This window comes from Oncorhynchus masou, chromosome 29, assembly GCF_036934945.1.
Source record: "Oncorhynchus masou masou isolate Uvic2021 chromosome 29, UVic_Omas_1.1, whole genome shotgun sequence".
Lineage (NCBI taxonomy): Eukaryota > Metazoa > Chordata > Actinopteri > Salmoniformes > Salmonidae > Oncorhynchus > Oncorhynchus masou.
Window position 1 is genome coordinate 8710754 of NC_088240.1, and position 22358 is coordinate 8733111.

Genomic DNA, 22358 nt, shown 5'->3' on the forward strand with positions numbered 1-22358 from the left:
TAGAGTTCACTTTGAAAAGTTTGCAAACTCATTTTAAGGGCTTTTAAGTCTTGACATTAGCTTTTCTTAAACTTCGTATTAGCATTCATGAAAGAGAGTAGGGCTTTATGGGTGCTGGTCATTTTTTTTATTTTTTATTTTTATTTTTTTTTATTCACCTTTATTTAACTAGGTAAGCTAGTTGAGAACAAGTTCTCTTTTACAACTGTGACTTGGTCAAGATAAAGCAAAGCAGTGCAACACAAACAACAACATAGAGTTACACATGGAATAAACAAGCGTACAGTCAATAACACATAGAAAAAGAAATCAAGTCTATATACAGTGTGTGCAAATGGCGTAAGGAGGTAAGGCAATAAATAGGCCATAGTAGCGAAGTAATTACAATTTAGCAGATTAACACTGGAGTGATAGATGAGCAGATGATGGTATGCAAGTAGTGAGACTGGTGTGCAAAAGAGCAGAAAGGTAAATGAAAACAGTATGGGGATGAGGTAGGTAGATTGGATGGGCTATTTACAGATGGACTATGTACAGCTGCAGCGATCAGTTAGCTGATGTTTAAAGTTAGTGAGGGTAATATAAGTCTCATAGGCAGGATATCAAAGGGGAAGGCAGCTCCCAATGACAGGCTTGGGCACATCTGGGCACAGCAATTAACACAGGCAATCCAGGACAATGTCAGAGCAAGGCATGACATCAAGAGCCAAGATGGGTGAAACATGTGGTATCACCATGAAGAAGCAGATTGACACTGCCTGCGTCTGTAGAACCAGGGTGGTGCAAGAGGTGAAGTTCACAGGTCTCCTGTATATGGTGTTAAAGAAGCAGGCAGTATTACGCTATGCATCTTATTTCATTGGTTCCCTATATGCTTTAAGTATAGCTGCAATGGTGATCACAGATCTGCCCCTGCTGGTTGAAATATTGCAGGAAAACAATGATCATGTAGAGGTGTTTGGTGCACCCCCGACGTACAGCCACCAGACCCTCCAGACCCTTGCCTTCTTCCCATGCTCAGACCCCAGTGTCACTCATTGTAATGGCAACCTACCTCAGGAATTTCAGCCAAGAGAGAGATAGAGAGCGAGAGTGGGAGGAAGAGAGAGAGAGGGGGGGGACCTGACATATGGGCCTCAGATCACAGAGACTGCTATCAGGAGAGTGAAAAATAGCGAGAAAGAAAGAGAGAGAGAGAGAACGAGAGGTCTACGTACTAGAGGGGAGCGAGAGAGCGAGAGAGAGACAACGTGAGCTGTACCCAGTCAGAGACATGAATCCCCTCAGCTGGATCGTTGTACTTCTCTTCCTGTTCTACGCTTCCTCTGGGAGTGCCGACGTCAACAGGTTAGTGAGCAATCAATCAAGACCGCTGTAGGGAATTATCCTCAAAGACATACTGTATGAAGTAATGGTCAAGCAATGTACTGTAGTTCATGCTTTTGTTATTGCATCCATTCACTTTGAAGCCTGCAGCAGGTGTAAAACTCAGTGTTTATTGGTAGGATTCATTCTAGATAGTAAAGGATTCAGTCTGGATATTCTATTCCAAAGCAATTGTTGCATCCCAAGCTAACTCTCCTAACAGCAACTAGCTAACACTCTGGCCAGACACAGCTGAGTGTTGTACGTGTTGTAAATGCATTACAGGTGTTTACTTTTACAGTAACAGCAGTCGACTCATACTGAATCCCCATCACCAGTAGCCGTGCTCATAAGACATGTGACACACACACGTTAGTCATTTAGCAAACACGACCCAGAGAGACTCAGTTTAGCTCATGACAATCACAGACATGTCATTGTTTAAATCCTACTATTACGTCCTACTAAAATGTTATATTTCAGTATGTACATGGGGAAAATGGGGTGTTTTGTTGCCATGCAAGTACTGTCAGGCAGTCTGTGCCTTGGCCGGGGACTGTGTCAGCTAAATGTTGCTCCTGACATGGTAACTGTTAATCACTGAAGGACAACTATCACACTATGGGCCCCTGGCCCTCTCCTCCTGTGGGCTGTTCTGATTGATTTGTAACAGGACTCAGATTTCTCCAGACCCCTTGGAGCCAGGGGCTGCTTTTAGGAAGCCATGCAAACTGCGCTAAGAGGTTAGAGGTCAGAGGCTAGAGGACTCACCAGATAATGTGTAGCAACTATAAGACGTAGATTTGATTCAGATCAGAAATGTTTCCCCAGCCAGATCTGCTTTTCAAAAGTTTAAGTTTTTCTGCTATGAAAGGGGAAGTAGCAGATCTAATTTACAGTTTAAAACACATGGAGATTATTTCCAAAGTGTTGACTTGTTGACAGTCAGTGGGAATCAGATGGAGGGGGGGGCGGGGGGGGAAATTGGAGGAAATAGTTTCCTGCTTGAGGTATTCATGTAACACTGTAAGGACTCTGAGGAGTAACTGATGAAGTAGAAGTATAGAGTAACATGCCATGTACGTCCCTTTCTCCCAAATAGGAGGAGCTCTTTTCTCCAAATAGGAGGAGCTCTTTTCTCCCAATAGGAGGAGCTCTTTTCTCCAAATAGGAGGAGCTCTTTTCTCCCAATAGGAGGAGCTCTTTTCTCCCAATAGGAGGAGCTCTTTTCTCCCAATAGGAGGAGCTCTTTTCTCCCAAATAGGAGGAACTCTTTTCTCCCAATAGGAGGAGCTCTTTTCTCCAAAAAGGAGGAGCTCTTTTCTCCAAATAGGAGGAGCTCTTTTCTCCTAAATAGGAGGAGCTCTTTTCTCCCAAATAGGAGGAGCTCTTTTCTCCTAAATAGGAGGAGCTCTTTTCTCCAAATAGGAGGAGCTCTTTTCTCCAAATAGGAGGAGCTCTTTTCTCCAAATAGGAGGAGCTCTTTTCTCCTAAATAGGAGGAGCTCTTTTCTCCCAAATAGGAGGAGCTCTTTTCTCCCAATAGGAGGAACTCTTTTCTCCCAAATAGGAGGAACTCTTTTCTCCCAATAGGAGGAGCTCTTTTCTCCAAATAGGAGGAGCTCTTTTCTCCAAATAGGAGGAGCTCTTTTCTCCAAATAGGAGGAGCTCTTCTCTCCAAATAGGAGGAGCTCTTTTCTCCCAATAGGAGGAGCTCTTTTCTTCCAATATTTGGGAACCAACGGGGAACTTGGTGTAATTAGCCAGGATGTCTGCAGGTCTGCGTTTGGGAAGACTAAATGAGGCTTGGGGTGTCGAAGTTGATTGTCACCAAAAAGCACATGGGACATGTACATTCATTTGGGCATTTGTTTTCTTCTGCGATCACTTGTAAAATAATGATCAAACAACCGATTATGATAAAATTTTACTCACCAGTTGTATTATTCCTAATCAAGAAGCTGTAGTCAATCAACTAACATTCAACTGTCTGTCAAGGAATGGAGACCAGTTCATGCAGAGATTTAACTGGGTAGATAGAGTTGTGTGTCAGCTAACTATATGTCCTTGTGTGTCCCTGTGTGTCCTTGTGTGTCCTGGTGTGTCCTTGTGTGTCCCTGTGTGTCCCTGTGTTTTCTTGTGTGTCCTTGTGTGTCCTGGTGTGTCCTTGTGTTTCCTTGTGTGTCCTTGTGTGTCATTGTGTGTCCTTGTGTTTCCTTGTGTGTCCTTGTGTTTCCTTGTGTGTCCTTGTGTGTCCTTGTGTGTCCCTGTGTGTCCCTGTGTGTCCTTGTGTGTCCCTGTGTGTCCCTGTGTGTCCTTGTGTGTCCCTGTGTGTCCTTGTGTTTCCTTGTGTGTCCCTGTGTGTCCTTGTGTGTCCTTGTGTTTCCTTGTGCGTCCTTGTGTGTCCTTGTGTGTCCCTGTGTGTCCTTGTGTTTCCTTGTGTGTCCTTGTGTGTCCTTGTGTTTCCATGTGTGTCCTTGTGTTTCCTTGTGTGTCCTTGTGTGTCCTTGTGTGTCCTTGTGTGTCCCTGTGTGTCCTTGTGTTTCCTTGTGTTTCCTTGTGTTTCCTTGTGTGTCCTTGTGTGTCCTTGTGTGTCCCTGTGTGTCCTTGTGTTTCCTTGTGTGTCCCTGTGTGTCCTTGTGTGTCCTTGTGTTTCCTTGTGCGTCCTTGTGTGTCCCTGTGTGTCCTTGTGTTTCCTTGTGTGTCCTTGTGTGTCCTTGTGTTTCCATGTGTGTCCTTGTGTTTCCTTGTGTGTCCTTGTGTTTCCTTGTGTGTCCTTGTGTGTCCCTGTGTGTCCTTGTGTTTCCTTGTGTTTCCTTGTGTTTCCTTGTGTGTCCTTGTGTGTCCTTGTGTGTCCCTGTGTGTCCCTGTGTGTCCTTGTGTTTCCTTGTGTGTCCTTGTGTGTCCTTGTGTTTCCTTGTGTGTCCTCGTGTTTCCTTGTGTGTCCCTGTGTGTCCTTGTGTTTCCTTGTGTGTCCCTGTGTGTCCTTGTGTGTCCCTGTGTGTCCTTGTGTGTCCTTTAACTGTACAGGCACCGCAGACATGTCCCCACCGGTGGCCAACCAGGTGTGTGTGGCTATGGCAGGAGACTGGCGTGTTGCTATGGCTGGAGAAAGAACAGCAAGGGACAGTGTGAAGGTAAGTATTTCAACAAAACAACTTGTGTTTACATTTGGTTAAAATGTACTGTATGTGATTATGTGTGGTTGAGATGTACTGTATGTGGTTATGTTTGGTTGAGATGTACTGTATGTGGTTATGTGTGGTTGAGATGTACTGTATGTGGTTATGTTTGGTTGAGATGTACTGTATGAGGTTATGTTTGGTTGAGCTGTACTGTATGTGGTTATGTTTGGTTGAGATGTACTGTATGTGACCTTGTCATGTTTTTTGTTGTTTTTATGATTGCAATTGTCTTTGTATTGCTCTGGTCATCACTTTAACTTGTTCTATGTAACTTTCTCTGATTGAAAATATCACATACTGTAAATAGATACAGTATTCAATGAATGAAAAACAAAAGTTTGAGAATTCAAAAATTGTTCTCCACAATATAACGGGTTTTCACGTTTGTTTTTCTTTGCGGCGGAGTATTTTCCTGCAGCAGAAGTAACGTGGACTAAATTACCTCAGGGATAGTAAAACTGGCATAGCCACTGTGTTGTTTCAGGTAACCAGTTTAACCCTTCTTATTGTTCCCGCTGCTGCCTCTATGTCTCTCCTTTAAATACTTTATCAGCTCAGTGTGAACATGGTTGCAAGCACGGAGAGTGTGCTGGCCCCAACAAATGCAAGTGTTACCCAGGATACACCGGAAAGATGTGCAACCAAGGTCAGTAGGGTGACTACGGTCAATGGAATGTGAGTCAAAGTGGTCTCTCGATAGAGAACAACATGAATTTGCAGATTTGCAGCCTGTCTCTGTCATTTTCCCTCTCTATACCACAAGCCCCTGATAGATCACTTGATACCCCAATATTTAGATATCAAAACAATTCATTTTCTGCCAATGTAGAATAGTTCATCTGGAGAAACCCAAACTGTATACAATATGTTGGCCCTGGAACTAGGTAAGGTATGACGTCCGTGGGACAATTTTCTAGTATTAACCATCATAGATTTATAGAAGCCGCCTGGTGCATCCTTTCTGATGTCCAGATGATACCTATAGCCATACATACATGTCCCTGAAGTACATAACGGAGGACTGACTGTCTCTCTGTTCAGACCTGAATGAGTGTGGCCTGAAGCCCCGCCCCTGTGAGCATCGCTGTATGAACACCCACGGCAGCTACATCTGTTATTGCCTCAACGGATACACTCTGATGCCTGATGGCTTCTGTACCAGTGAGTGGAAACTGTAACGCTGACTGTACCTGATAGGGGAAACTGTAACTCTGACTGTACCTGCTAGAGGAAACTGTAACCCTGACTGTACCTGCTAGAGGAAACTGTAACCCTGACTGTACCTGCTAGAGGAAACTGTAACGCTGACTGTACCTGCTAGAGGAAACTGTAACCCTGACTGTACCTGCTAGGGGGAAACTGTAACCCTGACTGTACCTGCTAGAGGAAACTGTAACCCTGACTGTACCTGCTAGGGGGAAACTGTAACCCTGACTGTACCTGCTAGAGGAAACTGTAACGACTGGAGAGGAAACTGTAACCCTGACTGTACCTGCTAGGGGGAAACTGTAACGCTGACTGTACCTGCTAGAGGAAACTGTAACCCTGACTGTACCTGCTAGAGGAAACTGTAACGCTGACTGTACCTGCTAGAGGAAACTGTAACCCTGACTGTACCTGCTAGAGGAAACTGTAACCCTGATTGTACCTGATAGAGGAAACTGTACCCCTGACTGTACCTGCAGGGGGAAACTGTAACCCTGACTGTACCTGCTAGAGGAAACTGTAACGCTGACTGTACCTGCTAGAGGAAACTGTACCCCTGACTGTACCTGCTAGGGGAAACTGTAACCCTGACTGTACCTGCTAGGGGGAAACTGTAACTCTGACTGTACCTGCTAGAGGAAACTGTACCCCTGACTGTACCTGCTAGGGGAAACTGTAACCCTGACTGTACCTGCTAGAGGAAACTGTAACCCTGACTGTACCTGATAGGGGAAACTGTAACCCTGACTGTACCTGCTAGAGGAAACTGTACCCCTGACTGTACCTGAGAGGAAACTGTACCCCTGACTGTACCTGCTAGAGGAAACTGTAACCCTGACTGTACCTGCTAGAGGAAACTGTAACCCTGACTGTACCTGCTAGAGGAAACTGTAACCCTGACTGTACCTGCTAGAGGAAACTGTAACTGTGTGTGTGTGTGTGTGTGTGTGTGTGTGTGTGTGTGTGTGTGTGTGTGTGTGTGTGTGTGTGTGTGTGTGTGTGTGTGTGTGTGTGTGTGTGTGTGTGTGTGTGTGTGTGTGTGTGTGTAGACTCCAGGACGTGCTCTCTGGCACACTGTCAATATGGCTGTGAGGATGTACAGGGGGAGATCCGTTGTCTCTGCCCGTCTGCGCGGCTGCAGCTAGGGCCAGACCAGAGGACCTGTGTGGGTGAGTACCACTACCTTGGACCACCGACCTTGACACCACATCACTTCGTGAGGAGTTCAAAACGGTCCTTACTGGATCTCTCCACCTCATAGATCATTAAGAGCTGCACGCAATAGAAGGTGTGGACTTCTTAGAGATTTGTAAAGCTCTTATTTGTAAATCTCATTCTGCCGTTTCACATTCCTGCTCTGTCGCAAGGCTTCTCGCATAAGAACTTAATCATCTGTAGCAGCCTGTGGGTTAAACTGGGGTAGTGATGTGGTTTAAAATTGGGTAGTGATGTGGGTTAAACTGGGGTAGTGATGTAGGTTAAAATGGGGTAGTGATGTGGGTTAAAATGGGGTAGTGATGTGGGTTAAAATGGGGTAGTGATGTGGGTTAAAATGGGGTAGTGATGTAGGTTAAAATGGGGTAGTGATGTGGGTTAAACTGGGGTAGTGATGTGGGTTAAAATGGGGTAGTGATGTGGGTTAAAATGGGGTAGTGATGTGGGTTAAACCGGGGTAGTGATGTGGGTTAAAATGGGGTAGTGATGTGGGTTAAAATGGGGTAGTGATGTGGGTTAAAATGGGGTAGTGATGTAGGTTAAAATGGGGTAGTGATGTGGGTTAAAATGGGGTAGTGATGTGGGTTAAACTGGGGTAGTGATGTAGGTTAAAAGGGGTAGTGATGTGGGTTAAAATGGGGTAGTGATGTAGGTTAAAATGGGGTAGTGATGTGGGTTAAAATGGGGTAGTGATGTGGGTTAAAATGGGGTAGTGATGTGGGTTAAAATGGGGTAGTGATGTGGGTTAAAATGGGGTAGTGATGTGGGTTAAAATGGGGTAGTGATGTGGGTTAAAATGGGGTAGTGATGTGGGTTAAAATGGGGTAGTGATGTGGGTTAAAATGGGGTAGTGATGTGGGTTAAAATGGGGTAGTGATGTGGGTTAAAATGGGGTAGTGGTGTGGGTTAAAATGGGGTAGTGATGTGGGTTAAAATGGGGTAGTGATGTGGGTTAAAATGGGGTAGTGATGTGGGTTAAAATGGGGTAGTGATGTGGGTTAAAATGGGGTAGTGATGTGGGTTAAACTGGGGTAGTGATGTGGGTTAAACTGGGGTAGTGATGTGGGTTAAAATGGGGTAGTGATGTGGGTTAAAATGGGGTAGTGATGTGGGTTAAACTGGGGTAGTGATGTGGGTTAAAATGGGGTAGTGATGTGGGTTAAAATGGGGTAGTGATGTAGGTTAAAATGGGGTAGTGATGTGGGTTAAAATGGGGTAGTGATGTGGGTTAAAATGGGGTAGTGATGTGGGTTAAACTGGGGTAGTGATGTGGGTTAAAATGGGGTAGTGATGTGGGTTAAACTGGGGTAGTGATGTAGGTTAAATGGGGTAGTGATGTGGGTTAAAATGGGGTAGTGATGTGGGTTAAACTGGGGTAGTGATGTGGGTTAAACTGGGGTAGTGATGTAGGTTAAATGGGGTAGTGATGTGGGTTAAAATGGGGTAGTGATGTAGGTTAAAATGGGGTAGTGATGTGGGTTAAAATGGGGTAGTGATGTGGGTTAAAATGGGGTAGTGATGTGGGTTAAAATGGGGTAGTGATGTGGGTTAAAATGGGGTAGTGATGTTAAACTGGGGTAGTGATGGGGTTAAAATGGGGTAGTGATGTGGGTTAAAATGGGGTAGTGATGTGGGTTAAAATGGGGTAGTGATGTGTGTTAAAATGGGGTAGTGATGTGGGTTAAAATGGGGTAGTGATGTGGGTTAAAATGGGGTAGTGATGTAGGTTAAAATGGGGTAGTGATGTGGGTTAAAATGGGGTAGTGATGTAGGTTAAAATGGGGTAGTGATGTGGGTTAAAATGGGGTAGTGATGTGGGTTAAAATGGGGTAGTGATGTAGGTTAAAATGGGGTAGTGATGTGGGTTAAAATGGGGTAGTGATGTGGGTTAAAATGGGGTAGTGATGTGGGTTAAAATGGGGTAGTGATGTGGGTTAAAATGGGGTAGTGATGTGGGTTAAAATGGGGTAGTGATGTGGGTTAAAATGGGGTAGTGATGTGGGATAAACTGGGTTAGTGATGTGGGTTAAAATGGGGTAGTGATGTGGGTTAAAATGGGGTAGTGATGTGGGTTAAAATGGGGTAGTGATGTAGGTTAACATGGGATAGTGATGTGGGTTAAAATGGGGTCGCGTTTCTTCCCACAAAACTGCTTGATTTGAGTGGGAGGAGCCTGTCTTCACACACACGTCTATTGTTTTGCTAAACTTAAGTGTCAGTAAGGAAGTGTTTACATTGACCCAAATATTAATGGAGAATAAATAAGTGAAGTCATTCATTTCATGTTCAGCCTCTTTCTTCCCTTCCTTTGCCTTTAGATATTGATGAATGTGTAACAGGAAAGAAGCTGTGCCCATACAACAGGCAGTGTGTCAACACGTTTGGCAGCTACTACTGCAAGTGTCAGAATGGCTATGACCTGAAGTATATCAATGGCAAATATGACTGTGTAGGTAAGGTATACAATCATTTCATATATATATATATATATATATATATATATATATATATATATATACACACATTTTGGTATTAATAATTCTGTGAGGAGATCAGCTAATCAAATCATCTAATTTCGTTTTCAGACAATGACGAGTGTGCCGTCAACACACACAAGTGCAGCCACCGTGCAGCCTGTCTGAACACTCAGGGATCCTACAAGTGCAAGTGCAAGCAAGGCTTCCGTGGCAGTGGTTTTGAATGCTCTGGTGAGACCTGAAAAGATTTACTATTCATCAATCATCAAAACATTCTGAGAATGAAATCTATTTCCTGGAAAATGTGATGTGCAAGGGGTCCTGAATCGGACAGTGTTGATTTTCCAGACTGCATACATTATATTCAGCTCTTATATGTAGGCCGTCAATGTAAATAAGAATTTGTTCCTAACTGACTTGCCTAGTTAAATAAAGGTTAAAATAAATCCCTCTTAGTGATTTTACAATTGCATATTTCATCTGTGCTCTTAAAAGCATCAGCAAACATGAGCACTGCCAAAGCCAGTTTCCCATTTGCAGAGAACCTCTGCACTCTACAGATGTTACTTAGGGAGAGGCCCTGATTCAAATCACACCTGTGTAAATATCTGAACCCAGCCATCTGAAGGACAGATGAAAGGAGAGGCATGTCTGTCTGTCTGTCTGTCTGTCTGTCTGTCTGTCTGTCTGTCTGTCTGTCTGTCTGCCTGTCTGCCTGTCTGTCTGTCTGTCTGTCTGTCTGCCTGTCTGCCTGCCTGCCTGCCTGCAAACAGGAAAGACACAGTGCACTCTCTGAACCAGGTAGTAAGTCGCTCTGGATAAGAGCGTCTGCTAAATGACTTAAATGTAAATGTAAATGTAGTAGATTACGTTGCCTAGGTGACATGATAGGTGCAACAAGGCCTCAGGGCTTTGTGTAAACGAAAATGCCTTTATATTTTTTGTAGTCAACCCCTATTATCAAAGCTCGTGGGACCAGGGAGACAAAGGCAGTGCATATGATCATTTCCTAAATGGTGAGATGTGCATGGAATGCAACAAGGTTTTCCACTTCATCTGATCGCCGCCTACCATCTTGCTTTGTGAAACCCCCTCCCTCTCCCATGGTTCAAGGCTAGGTTCTGTCCCCACCACACACAGCTTGTTCTGCCATGTAGAACTCAGCATGAAACCATTTCAGACTTTTAAATTATGTACATATAACAGTAAATTAGATACAGTGCATTCGGAAAGTATTCAGATCCCTTGACTTTTTACACATTTTGTTATGTTACAGCCTTATTCTAAAATATATGACATTGTTTGTGTTCCTCATCAATCTACACCCAATACCTCATAATGACAAGGCAAAAACAGGCTTTACATTTTTTTTTGCAAATGTATAACAAATTAAAACTGAAATATCAAATTTACCTAAGTATTCAGACCCTTTACTCAGTACTTTGTTGAAGCACCTTTGGCAGCAATTACAGCCTTGAGGCTTCTTGGGTATGACTCTACAAGCTTGGCACACCTGTAAATCGGGGAGTTTCTCCCATTCTTCTCTGCAGATCCTGTCAACCTCTGTCAGGTTGGATGGCGAGTGTCGCTGCACAACTATTTTCAGGTCTTTCCAGAGATGTTCGATCGGGTTCAAGTCCGGGCTCTGGCTGGACCACTCAAGGACATTAAAAGACTTGTCCCGAAGCCACTCCTGCGTTGTCTTGGCAGTGTGCTTAGGGTTGTCTCTGGAGCAGGTTTTCATTAACAATCTCTCTTTACTTTGCTCCGTTCCTGACTAGTCTCCCAGTCCGTGTTGCTGAAAAACATCCCCACAGCATGATGCAACTCTTGGCAACTCCAAGCGGTCCTTTAACTGAGGAGTGGCTTCCGTCTGCGAACTCTACCATAAATGCCTGATTGGTAGAGTGCTGCAGAGATGGTTGTCCTTCTGGAAGGTTCTCCCATCTCTACAGAGGAACTCTGGAGCTTTGTCAGAGTGACCATCGGGTTCTTGGTCACCTCCCTGACAAAGGCCCTTCTCCCCCGATTGCTCAGTTTGGCCCGGGCAGCCAGCTCTAAGACGAGTATTGGTGGTTACAAACTTCTTCCATTTAAGAATGATGGAGGCCACTGTGTTCATGTCCAATCAATTGAATTTACCACATTTGGACTCCATGTCACGTTCTGACCTTTATTTCCTTTGTTTTGTCATTATTTAGTATGGTCAGGGCGTGAGTTGGGGTGGGCAGTCTATGTTTGTTTTTCTATGATTTGGGTATTTCTATGTTTCGGCCTAGTATGGTTCGCAATCATAGGCAGGTGTCTTTAGTTGTCTCTGATTGAGAATCATACTTCGGTAGCCTGGGTTTCACTGTGTGTTGGTGGGTGATTGTTCCTGTCTTTGTGTTTGCACCAGATAGGGCTGTTTTTGGTTTTCCACGTTTATTGTTTTGTGGTGTTCGTGTTTTATCTTTTTTTTATTAAACATGAATCAATATAACCACGCTGCGTTTTGGTCCTCCTCTACTTCAAGTGAAGAAAACCGTTACACTCCAATAAAGATGTAGAAACATCTCAAGGATGATCAATGGAAACAGGATGTACCTGAGCTCAATTGAGTCTCATAGCAAAATGTCTGAATACTTATGTAAATAAGGTATTTCCGTTTTTTTTTTAATACATTAGAAAAAAATTCTAAAAACCTGTTTTTGCTTTGTCATTATGGGGTATTGTGATGTCATTATGGGGTATTGTGTGTCGATTGATGTGGAAAAAATCAAGGGGTCTGAATACTTTCCGAATGCACTGTATATGGCTGAGTCTGGCTGTCATGCTTCCCATGCATGGAGTGTGATATTCCTGTTTGTCGTCCTACCCTCAATGCTCATCTGTCTATGAAAACATGTTTACACATAAGCAAATGCTTGTATCTCAATGAACAAGGTAAGTTATTAAGAACAAATTACAGTGATATACTGTCTGACATATGTTTTGTCAATTGTCTTCATATCCTATGTCGTTTTTATAATCTATAATGGTTTTACAATCCATAATGTCTTTATAATCTATAATGTCTTTACGATCTATAATAGTTTCAGAATATATAATGGCTTTATATTCTGAAATGGCTTTATAATCTCTAATGGTTTTATAATCTATAATGTCTTTATAATCTATAATGTCTTCATAATCCATAATGGTTTTATAATCCATAATGGTTTTATAATCTAGAATGGCTGTATAATCTATAATGGCGGTGTAACCCCAGAATGTACACCTAAACTCTTGTATAATTGCATCAGATTCCACCACTGTAGTTCCAGATGTATGACATGGTTCTTCTTCCTGCAGCTATCCCAGAGTCCCCAGTGAGGCTGCCAGGGAAGCTGGACAAAGAGCAGATCAAGAACGTCATCCCCGAGTCCAAGGTGACCGTACCCCCTCAGATCCGCTTGCAGCCCTTCGACTATGACGGGGAGACCTATATGGGTGGCTCAGAGGAGGTGGGCCAGGTGGGCTTTACTGATGTAGGGGAGGAGGAAGAAGAGGAAGATGAGGAGGAGACAGATGTGGACAACAAGCTTAATTCAAGAGGAGATGTTTTCAGTAAGCCTTATTTCCCTCTAACTTTTTCCCACTAATCCACCTATTTATTGCCATCGTCCCAAATCGGATTATTCCAACACTGATAATATGGAAGTTCGTACACCATTACTGCTGTGGTAATGTGCAGCGCTCGTAGTTATTCAGAAATAAAATCCCTCAGTTGTTTCAATAATTTGTGATACTGTACATACGGTTCTCTTCACCCTGTTAAATTTAGGATGGTTACACATTTTCTATGCCCCCAAATGACACTATGCAGGACAACTTTAAACACATAACTTCGCAAAGTTCGGAGATGGATGGTCACAGGGTTAGTGTGATGACATTGCTAAAGTAGTCAAATATTTAGTAGGAAACAACTTTACAAACCTTATCATGTTGTCAAATGACAGATGGCAATGTTGTCAGTAGCTAGCAAAGTTTGTCAAAAATAGCTTGCAATGCTAACGTTATCTAGCTAAAATCCAGTGGCTTCCCCTCAATCTTAGCTAGCTAGCTAGCGTTATACTGCATATAAAGTCAATCTGGTGGTATTAAAATGATAACAAAAGGTTTTTCTGATATTTATTTGCCTCCTTTAGAATGCCATTGTATTACCATGACACTGTAATGCACTTTTGATTCCATCTTCATCAGCAGTCTACATCTTCATCAGCACTCACTGAAGATGCGTTGAGTAGAATGCTCAGTTGGGCATCAGTCCAAAACGAATGATCAAAACAATACTGTGACAAAACATGCAACCCATGAATACAACCAGCAGGTTATACAGTTCATCAAGAGGAGAGAGTTCTCTCTGGCAAGAGCAAAGGCAGGGGCTCTGCTTTATGACCAATAATAAGTGGTGTGACCGGGAACACAGACAGGAACTTGTGAGTTTCTGCTCTCCCGACTAGAAATACTTGGTAGTTTATTGCAGCCATTTTTTACCTTCCAAGAGACGTCTCAGGGATTATCGCCATGGCTGTGTACATCCCACCGACAGCAAGAATGCTCTCAAGGATCTTCATTGGACCCAGAACAAACTGGAAACTGAGGACCTGGAGGAGACAGCATTCATTTTCGACTTTGAGAACCGTGCTCCTGAATTACTATAAAACTATTGACTGTTTTGATCATGTGGACTGGAATATGTTCCGGGTCGCCTCTGGGGATAATATCAATGAATAAGCCGACACAGTCACTGGATTCATCTAAACAAAGCATGATGTAATTCCGATGGTGTCTTTCAAAAACGATCCAAATAAAAAACCCACGGATTTATGTCAGCCTTGTCAGGAAACTAAAGGAGAGAGATGCTGCTTCTAAACAAGCCAAGGTGACCGGGGACAATTGTTAAACGGTGCAAATAACATCAAGATGGCGAGGCACAAGTATAGGGATAAAGTGGAGGAGCAATTCAGCGGGTTGGACACGAGGCGTATGTGGCAGGGGCTTCTAATTATCACAATCAAATTGAGGTCACCAACCCTACCGGACGTGGAGAAAAACACCTTTCTTCTCACACTTCCAATCAAAATGACTCTGAGCTGCCGAGGGAAGAACCTCACAAGGCTGCCGGCCCAGATGATATCCCGAGCCGCACCCTCAGAACATGTGCAAACCAGCTAGCATTTGTGTTCAGACATTTTCTAGCTCAGGCCATTATTCCAAACCTGCTTCAATATGTCCATTATCAAAGGGAAAGTAACTGAACTATATGACTACCGACCAACACTTCTGTCATCATGAAGTGCTTCGTGAGGCTAGTCAAAGATCCACAGTCGACACAATCGCCATTGCACTGCCCACTGACTTCACCCACCTGGACAAGAGGAATGCATATGTAAGGATGCTGGTCATAGACTACAGCTCAGTCTTCAATACCATAGTGCCCTCTAAGCTCACCACAAAGCTCATAGCCCTGGGACTGAACTCCTCCCTATGCAACTTTGTCCTGGACTTCCTGACGGGCCGCCCCCAGGTGGTGAAGGTAGGCAACATTACCTCCTCCATGCTGATCCTTAACACGGTGCCCCACAAGGGTGCTTCCTCAGGCCCCTCCTGTATACCCACGACTACGTGGCCTCACACAGTTCCAATACACAAAATAGTCTAAATTGGTGAAGCGAAATGAAAAAAAATCACTTATTTCAAAGAATAAAATAAAAAATAAAAAACAGAAAAGTGGTGTGTGCATACTGTATGTATTCACCCATTTTGCTGTGAAGACCCTAAATAAGATCTGGTGCAACCAATTACCTTCAGAAGTCACATAATTAGTTAAATAAAGTCCACCTGTGTCCAATCTAAGTGTCACATGATCTCAGTGTACACTGGTTCTGAAAGGCCCCAGAGTCTGCAACACCACTAAGCAAGGGGCACCATGAAGACCAAGGAGCTGCCCAAACAGGTCAGGGACAAAGTTGTGGAGAAGTACAGATCAGGGTTGGGTTATAAAACAATATCTGAAACTTTGAACATCCCACAGAGCACTATTAAATACAGTATTAAAAAAATGAAAATAATATGGCACCACAAAAACCTGCCAAGAGAGGGCCGCCCACCAAATCTCACAGACCAGGCAAGGAGGGCATTAATCAGAGAGGCAACAAAGAGACCAAAGATAACCCTGAAGGAGCTGCAAAGCTTCACAGCGGAGATTGGAGTATCTGTCCATAGGACCACTTTAAGCCATACAATCCACAGAGCTGGGCTTTACGGAAGAGTGGCCAGAAAAAGGCCATTGCGTAATGACAAAAATAAGCAAACACATTTGGTGTTCACCAAAAGGCATGTGGGAGACTCCCCAAACATATGGAAGTAGATACTCTGGTCAGATGAGGCTAAAATTTAGCTTTTTGGCCATCAAGGAAAATGCTATGTCTGGCGTAAATCCAACACCTCTCGTCACCCCGAGAACACCATCCCCACAGAGAAGCATGGTGGTGGCAGCATCATGCTGAGGGGATGTTTTTCATCAGCAGGGACTGGGAAACTGGTCAGAATTGAAGGAATGATGGATGGTGCTAAATACAGGGAAATTATTGAGGGAAACCGGTTTCAGTCTTCCAGAGATTTGAGACTGGGACCGAGGTTCACCATCCAGCAGGATAATGACCCTAAGCATACTGCTAAAGCAACACTCGAGTGATTTAAGGGGAAACATTTAAATGTCTTGGAATGGCCAGGTCAAGGCCCAGACCTCAATCCAATTGAGAATCTGTAGTGTGACTTAAAGATTGCTGTAAACCAGCAGAACCCATCCAACTTGAAGGAGCTGGAGCAGTTTTGCCTTGAAGAATGGGCAAAAATCCCAGTTGCTAGATGTGCCAAGCTTATAGAGACATACCCCAAGAGACTTGCAGCTGTAATTGCTGCAAAAGGTGTCTCCACAAAGTATTGACTTTGGGTGGGGTGAATCGTTATGCACACTCAATTTCTTTCTTTCTTTGTCTTGTTTCTCATTTGTTTCACAATAAAAAATATTTTGCATCTCAAAGTGGTAGGCATGTTGTATAAGTCAAATGACACAAACCGCCCCAAAAATCTATTTTAATTCCAGGTTGTAAGGCAGCAAAATTGAAAAAAATCCCAGGGGGGGTGAATACTTTTGCAAGCCACTGTAAACAAAGGATCTGATTGAGGACTCCAGGAAGAACCAGGCTAGGCATGCCCTCATCCTCATCAACAGGGGCCGCCGTAAAGACGTCAAGTTCCTCGGTGTACAGATCTCCAAGGAGCTGAAATTGTCAAACCATACGGACACTGTGGTGAAGAAGGCACGACAGCGACTCTTTAACCCCAGGAGGCTGAAGAAATGTGCCCTGTCCCGAAGGCCGTCACAGTGGTCTACAGGAGCACCATCGAGAGCATACTGTCGGGCTGCATCACAACCTGGTACAGCCACTCCACCACCGCTGACCGCAAGGCTCTACAGAAGGCGGTACGCTCAGCCGAACGCACCATTGGGTGCTCACTGCCTGCCCTCCAGGACACCTACAACGCCAGGTGTCACAGGAAGGCCACGAAGATCATCAGGAACCTCAACAACCAGCCTGGTCTCCCTGTATCCATCATTCAGACATGGGCAGTACAGGAGCATCATGGCTAAAACTAACAGACTGGTCAATAGCTTCTATCCCCAGACCATCAGGCTGGTTTAGTTAGCTGGACTAATTGGCTGGATTGAGTCCTTTACTTCTATCAAAGCTGTAGCATGGTGGCAGCCTGTCAGGCAGCATTAGCTTGAGGAATACCATTCCACAATAAAAAAGTCAGTTTCAAGCCCTGGACCCGTGTGTCATGATTCAGCCTGTTGCTTCATGTTCTATGCACTGAGTAGATCTATGGCTCAACATGAAAGATTCCTTATCAGTAAAGCAGAGAACGGCCTCTGTTTCACATATTAGATTCACATGCTGCAAATACATATTCAAACCTTTGCAAAGGTATAAATAGCTAATGTGGTTAGAGGATGAGCCATGAACACATTAGTTATTGTGTCACCTCCTGTTCTAAATAAGATGTAGCAAAGAGGAAGTTTAACTACGATACAGTTTAACGCTGCATGTAGTTCAATACGCTCTATGCATTTTGGTTGACGTCATCAAAACAGATCTGGTTCTAGTGTTTGAAACAGTATTCTGTTTTTCCCCGATCATTTGCCGTTGACCTTTTCAAGGGAGACTAAAGACAGAAAAAACTGCTGTGCGCAACATCAGTGCGGACTACCGGTTGAGGCCATCAGTCAAACTGTCACACATGACAACTTCTCTAACCTTCTCCTTCTCTGGCCATGCGCTTGAAACTGAAGGTTGAAAAGCAAGCATGAAGACAGCATAGATATGAGTATAATCAGGCAAGCATGAGGACAGCATAGATATGAGTATAATCAGGCAAGCATGAAGACAGCATAGATATGAGTATAATCAGGCAAGCATGCATAAAAGCAATAAAATAAGCCTCTCATGCCAAATGTCATTTTGTTTAGAAATAAGAAGATGCTTAGCTCTTGGTATAAAACACACGTACACATAAAGGTGTCTCTGCAGTCTAATGTTTTGTCCCTGACGGAGACATGGATCACCCCAGAGAACTTAATCTGACTAGGTTTTCTCTCATAGTCCGAGAGCGTCTGGTCGATGCAATGTTGGCACAGGTCTACTTATTTCTCCTAAATGGAGATTTAGGCCAAAATAGCTAGAATTATTGGCTCTGCATCTTACGATCAAAACCCATACGAGGGTGGGCAAAGGATCACTCGTGCGATGGTATACCTCTCAGTGAGACAGTAACAAGGATACCGCTCGCCACTACTGTTGATCTCTTTGTGGAAACAAGTCTGACAGTAGCCTGATCTTTCGGCAGGACGACTCAGAAGGCAAGAGGAGACAGGCCCTGAGACATCCAACAGCTCCAGGGAGGAATTTTAGTCCCCCGCCATGTGAGCGCCTCAGGATACACACAGATCTCCCTGTGCCTGCAGAGACGTGTGTTATCATCCCTCAGAACAGCTGTTCAGCAAACAGAGTCCTTGAAAGAGAGAGTCTGTCATTACCTCCTCAAACACCAGCCCCCTCTGGCTGGTCAGGGTTCAATTAACAAAGTTGCATACATCTGGTTGTCTAGGGCAACTCGGTGAAGGGGGGAGTTTGTTGGGAGAGCTTTAAGATGTTTCAGTTTTAATGTCCTACGGTTAAAATGCACCATTCTGACAGATGAATGGCAGCAGGGCAGGCTTCCACTTGCAGTGTAAAAGCCCCTTACTGGCTTTTGTTTTATGAGGGGAAATCTCTCAACTGCACAATCATCAGGTAGATGTTCAGGAATCACATATCTTCAGAAGAATGCTTGTAACTAAAATAGAGCTATATTATTAAAGTAAATTAAATTATCTGCTTAGACATTGTTTTAAATAAACAATAATCAAGGCTGTTGATTTCCTGTTTGAATGTCATATCTTTATTATTTTATTTGGTGCTTTTTGCAAAAGTTAAGTACATTATTTTGACATTTTATGTACCTTGTCTTAAACTAGTTATCTGTCTCCCAAATCAGTTCCAGAGGAATTTGAGTCAGTATTTGGTCCTGCAACGGATGTCAAAGAGATCGAAATAGCTCCAGGACAGGAAGGTAATCTTTCCTTTACCTGTTAACATAATGTGGGTCACCATACCTTCATAATCCCTGTGAATTGTTGACATCTGACTGTGCCTTCCAGAGTTCTTCATGGACTGCAACTTTGACCAGGGCGTGTGTGAGTGGGTGCAAGACAAGGACGATAGCTTTGACTGGAGCGTGTCCTACCATGAAAATGGTACAAATTATACTATTCATTGGGCATAAATAGTACTTACCTTCTATATTTGCCATGTAGTTTCATACAATGACCGATAAGGTAAATAAATCCTCTATTGTTCAAATGATTGTCTGAATCTATCTTCCAGAAGTTGCTCTTTGCTGTGCTTAATCTATGTATTCCCGAATAGCTGTTAGTCACACGTTAATGACTATCAGTGACCAGCCTGTGTCCACTCCCTGGTCCCTAACCACCAGGTATGGAGTACTACATGGCTATGAGTGGTCTTCTGGGAGCGAAGAAGTACCAGGCCAGGCTAAAGCTGCACCTCAGTGACCGGGCCCAACAGGGAGGCTTCTGCCTCACCTTCAACTACCGCGTGATGGGCAGCCAGGTGGGCACGCTGCGGGTGCTGTTGAACAACAGCACCGAACTTGTGTGGGAGCGGAGCCACAGCCGGAGTCAGGATTGGCAGACAGAACTGCTCACTGTAGCCTGGAAGAACCAGGCTACAGAATATGTGAGTCACCATTCCATTCCAAACACCTAGAATGATAAAGGACTCGAATGGCGCCGGTGTATGTTCTGTGAATACCGGATTTACCAGCTCAATGTCTTTCATTTAATCACCACACTTGCCAAATATGGCCACTGTCGAAGGGAACAAAATACACCGCACAAGTCACAATTTCCAAAACATCTAATCAACATCTTTGCTGTCATTCTGCAGATCATCTTTGAAGCTGAACGTGGGAATGGAGTTGGGGGAGAGATTGGGCTGGACAACGTGGTGCTGACCTCGGGGTACTGTCAAGAGGAAGACACAGCCATCTTTTAAACTGTGAACTCTGAACCTGTAGAAATCAGTCCACTGTGTTTGACACAGACCTCAGAGGCAGAGCTAGCATCAGTCTCTCCCTTTAGTCTACTCTTTTTGGAGAGCAGACACACATCTTCCTAAAACCCAAACGAAGGGTGTATTTCTTCTGTACTGTACAACACGTATTAAGAAAAATGTGTATTTGCAGAATGTTTGGCAGTTCAGCCGTCCACATAGGAAAGCGTTGCTGAGGGATTGAACATCATTGGTATGTGCAGGGATTTCATCTGCAAGTTTACAAGCTTTTCCTTTCATTTGAGCCACCAAGCCAAAGAGTAGTGTCCACAAATAAATGATCCACTACATACAGTTCCGTTTAATAATGTTCACAAATGTTTTTAAATATATTCAATTATTTTCACATAAATGGCAGGATACGGCAGGCTTATCTACAACAACAAAAAAACATTATATTGTGTTGCTTTTTATTTTTCTAAGTGACATTTTGCAGTTAGTTGCAATATATAAAAATAAGATAGACTAAGACTTGTAACATGTAGTTACATGAACCCTAAATAGTAATATCAGATTCATCAAGAAGTCTTCCCTTGAACCCTACATGCTTTATAATCATAGTACGTGTATGTAACAATGCATAACTGCTGTAAATTGAGCTTTTATATTGTATTACATAAAAAAAAAAAGTTTTTATAAGGGCTCTGTTCATGTTTTTTTTTCATGGTTTTGCCCGTGGTCACTAACTGCTGCTTATCACTGATTCTATGGGACCCTGTATACTGAAACTGTCACAACCTCTCACACACCTTCAAACTTGACCTTGTCATAGCTGCTAGAAAGTTGTTGTTCCCTCAATCTCTATTCTCACAGAAAGTCACACATGTTCACTTAAAAAAAAAATCAGTGTTGGAGTGGTGGAAAAGCCTTTTGTAGGGCATGTGTTACATGGACATTGCAAAAGAAGAATGCTATTTACTTGGCCAGGAGGACTCAAATAGACCACAACAGACAATGAAAAGATTAGACAGGCATGAAATCAACTACCAGAAAATGTAAACTATGGGGCCTACAGTTCACGGAGGAAAAATGTTAAAAAGGAGCTTTTGTGCACTCTCACTAAAAATCATCATAAACAATTTACCAGGGTAATGCTTTATCTTTAACTTTGTCTATCCTGTGGTCTCTGGTCAAAGATTCTACCAAAGGTATCTATGTTTGGTAGTCTCCCTGATGTCTGGTCTGGTCCTACCGTGTGGTGTCTGGTCCTATCTACTGTGTGGTGTCTGGTTTGGTCCCAACATGTGGGGTCTGGTCTGGTCCCATCTACTGTGTGGTGTCTGGTCTGGTCCCATCTACCGTGTGGTGTCTGGTCCTATCTACTGTGTGGTGTCTGGTCTGGTCCTATCTACTGTGTGGGGTCTGGTCTGGTCCCATCTACCGTGTGGTGTCTGGTTTGGTCCTACCGTGTGGTGTCTGGTCCTATCTACTGTGTGGTGTCTGGATTGGTCCCAACATGTGGGGTCTGGTCTGGTCCCATCTACCGTGTGGTGTCTGGTCTGGTCCTACCGTGTGATGTCTGGTCTGGTTCTACATGTGGTGTCTGGTCTGATCTTACCATGTGGTGTCTGGTCCTATCGTGTGGTGTCTGGACTTGTTCTACCTTGTGGTGTCTGGTCCTACCGTGTGGTGTCTGGTCTGGTCCTACCATGTGGTGTCTAGTCTGCTCCTAGACTGATGACTCCTGATGACTCCTGATGGCCTGATGACTCCTTGCTGTGCCCAGTCCACCTGGTCATGCTGCTGCTCCAGTATCAACTTTTGTGCCTGCGGCTATGGAACACTGACCTGTTCACTGGACGTGCTACCTTGTCCCAGACCTGCAGTTATGGACTCTCTACTGCACCTGCTGTCTCTAACTGAATGATCGGCTATGAAAAGCCAACTGACATTTACTCCTGAGGTGCTGACCTGTTACACCCTCTATAACCACTGCGATTATTATTATCTGCACCTGCCGGTCATCTATGAACGTTTGAACATTTTGGCCATGTTCTGTTATTATCTCCACCCGGGCCAACCAGAAGAGGACTGGCCACCACCCAGAGACTTGTTCCTCTCTAGGTTTCTTTCTAGGTTCCAGCCTTTCTAGGGAGTTTTTCCTAGCCACCGTGCTTCTACATCTGCATTGCTTGCTATTTGGGGTTT

The 22358-nt window shown here is 43.8% G+C and overlaps 1 protein-coding gene across 1 annotated transcript; it reads left to right on the forward strand.

The window, feature by feature from the left end:
* The first annotated feature begins 695 nt into the window (after positions 1-695).
* On the forward strand, positions 696-20849 carry LOC135518956 (epidermal growth factor-like protein 6). The gene is made up of 12 exons (XM_064943937.1): positions 696-1347; positions 4395-4501; positions 5103-5195; positions 5591-5710; positions 6805-6924; positions 9289-9423; positions 9556-9678; positions 12781-13035; positions 19075-19149; positions 19238-19333; positions 19573-19835; positions 20046-20849. Exons 1-12 carry the CDS (start codon positions 1274-1276, stop codon positions 20151-20153), a joined length of 1569 nt encoding a protein of 522 aa, XP_064800009.1. The 5' UTR covers positions 696-1273; the 3' UTR covers positions 20154-20849.
* The last annotated feature ends 1509 nt before the right edge of the window (positions 20850-22358 follow it).

Coding starts and splice junctions, on each gene's coding strand:
- LOC135518956 (XM_064943937.1), top strand. CDS start 1,274: ATGAATCCCCTCAGCTGGATCGTTGTACTTCTCTTCCTGTTCTACGCT. Junction 9,679..12,780: donor CAGTGGTTTTGAATGCTCTG/GTGAGACCTGAA, acceptor TTCTTCCTGCAG/CTATCCCAGAGTCCCCAGTG. Junction 19,150..19,237: donor AATAGCTCCAGGACAGGAAG/GTAATCTTTCCT, acceptor TGTGCCTTCCAG/AGTTCTTCATGGACTGCAAC.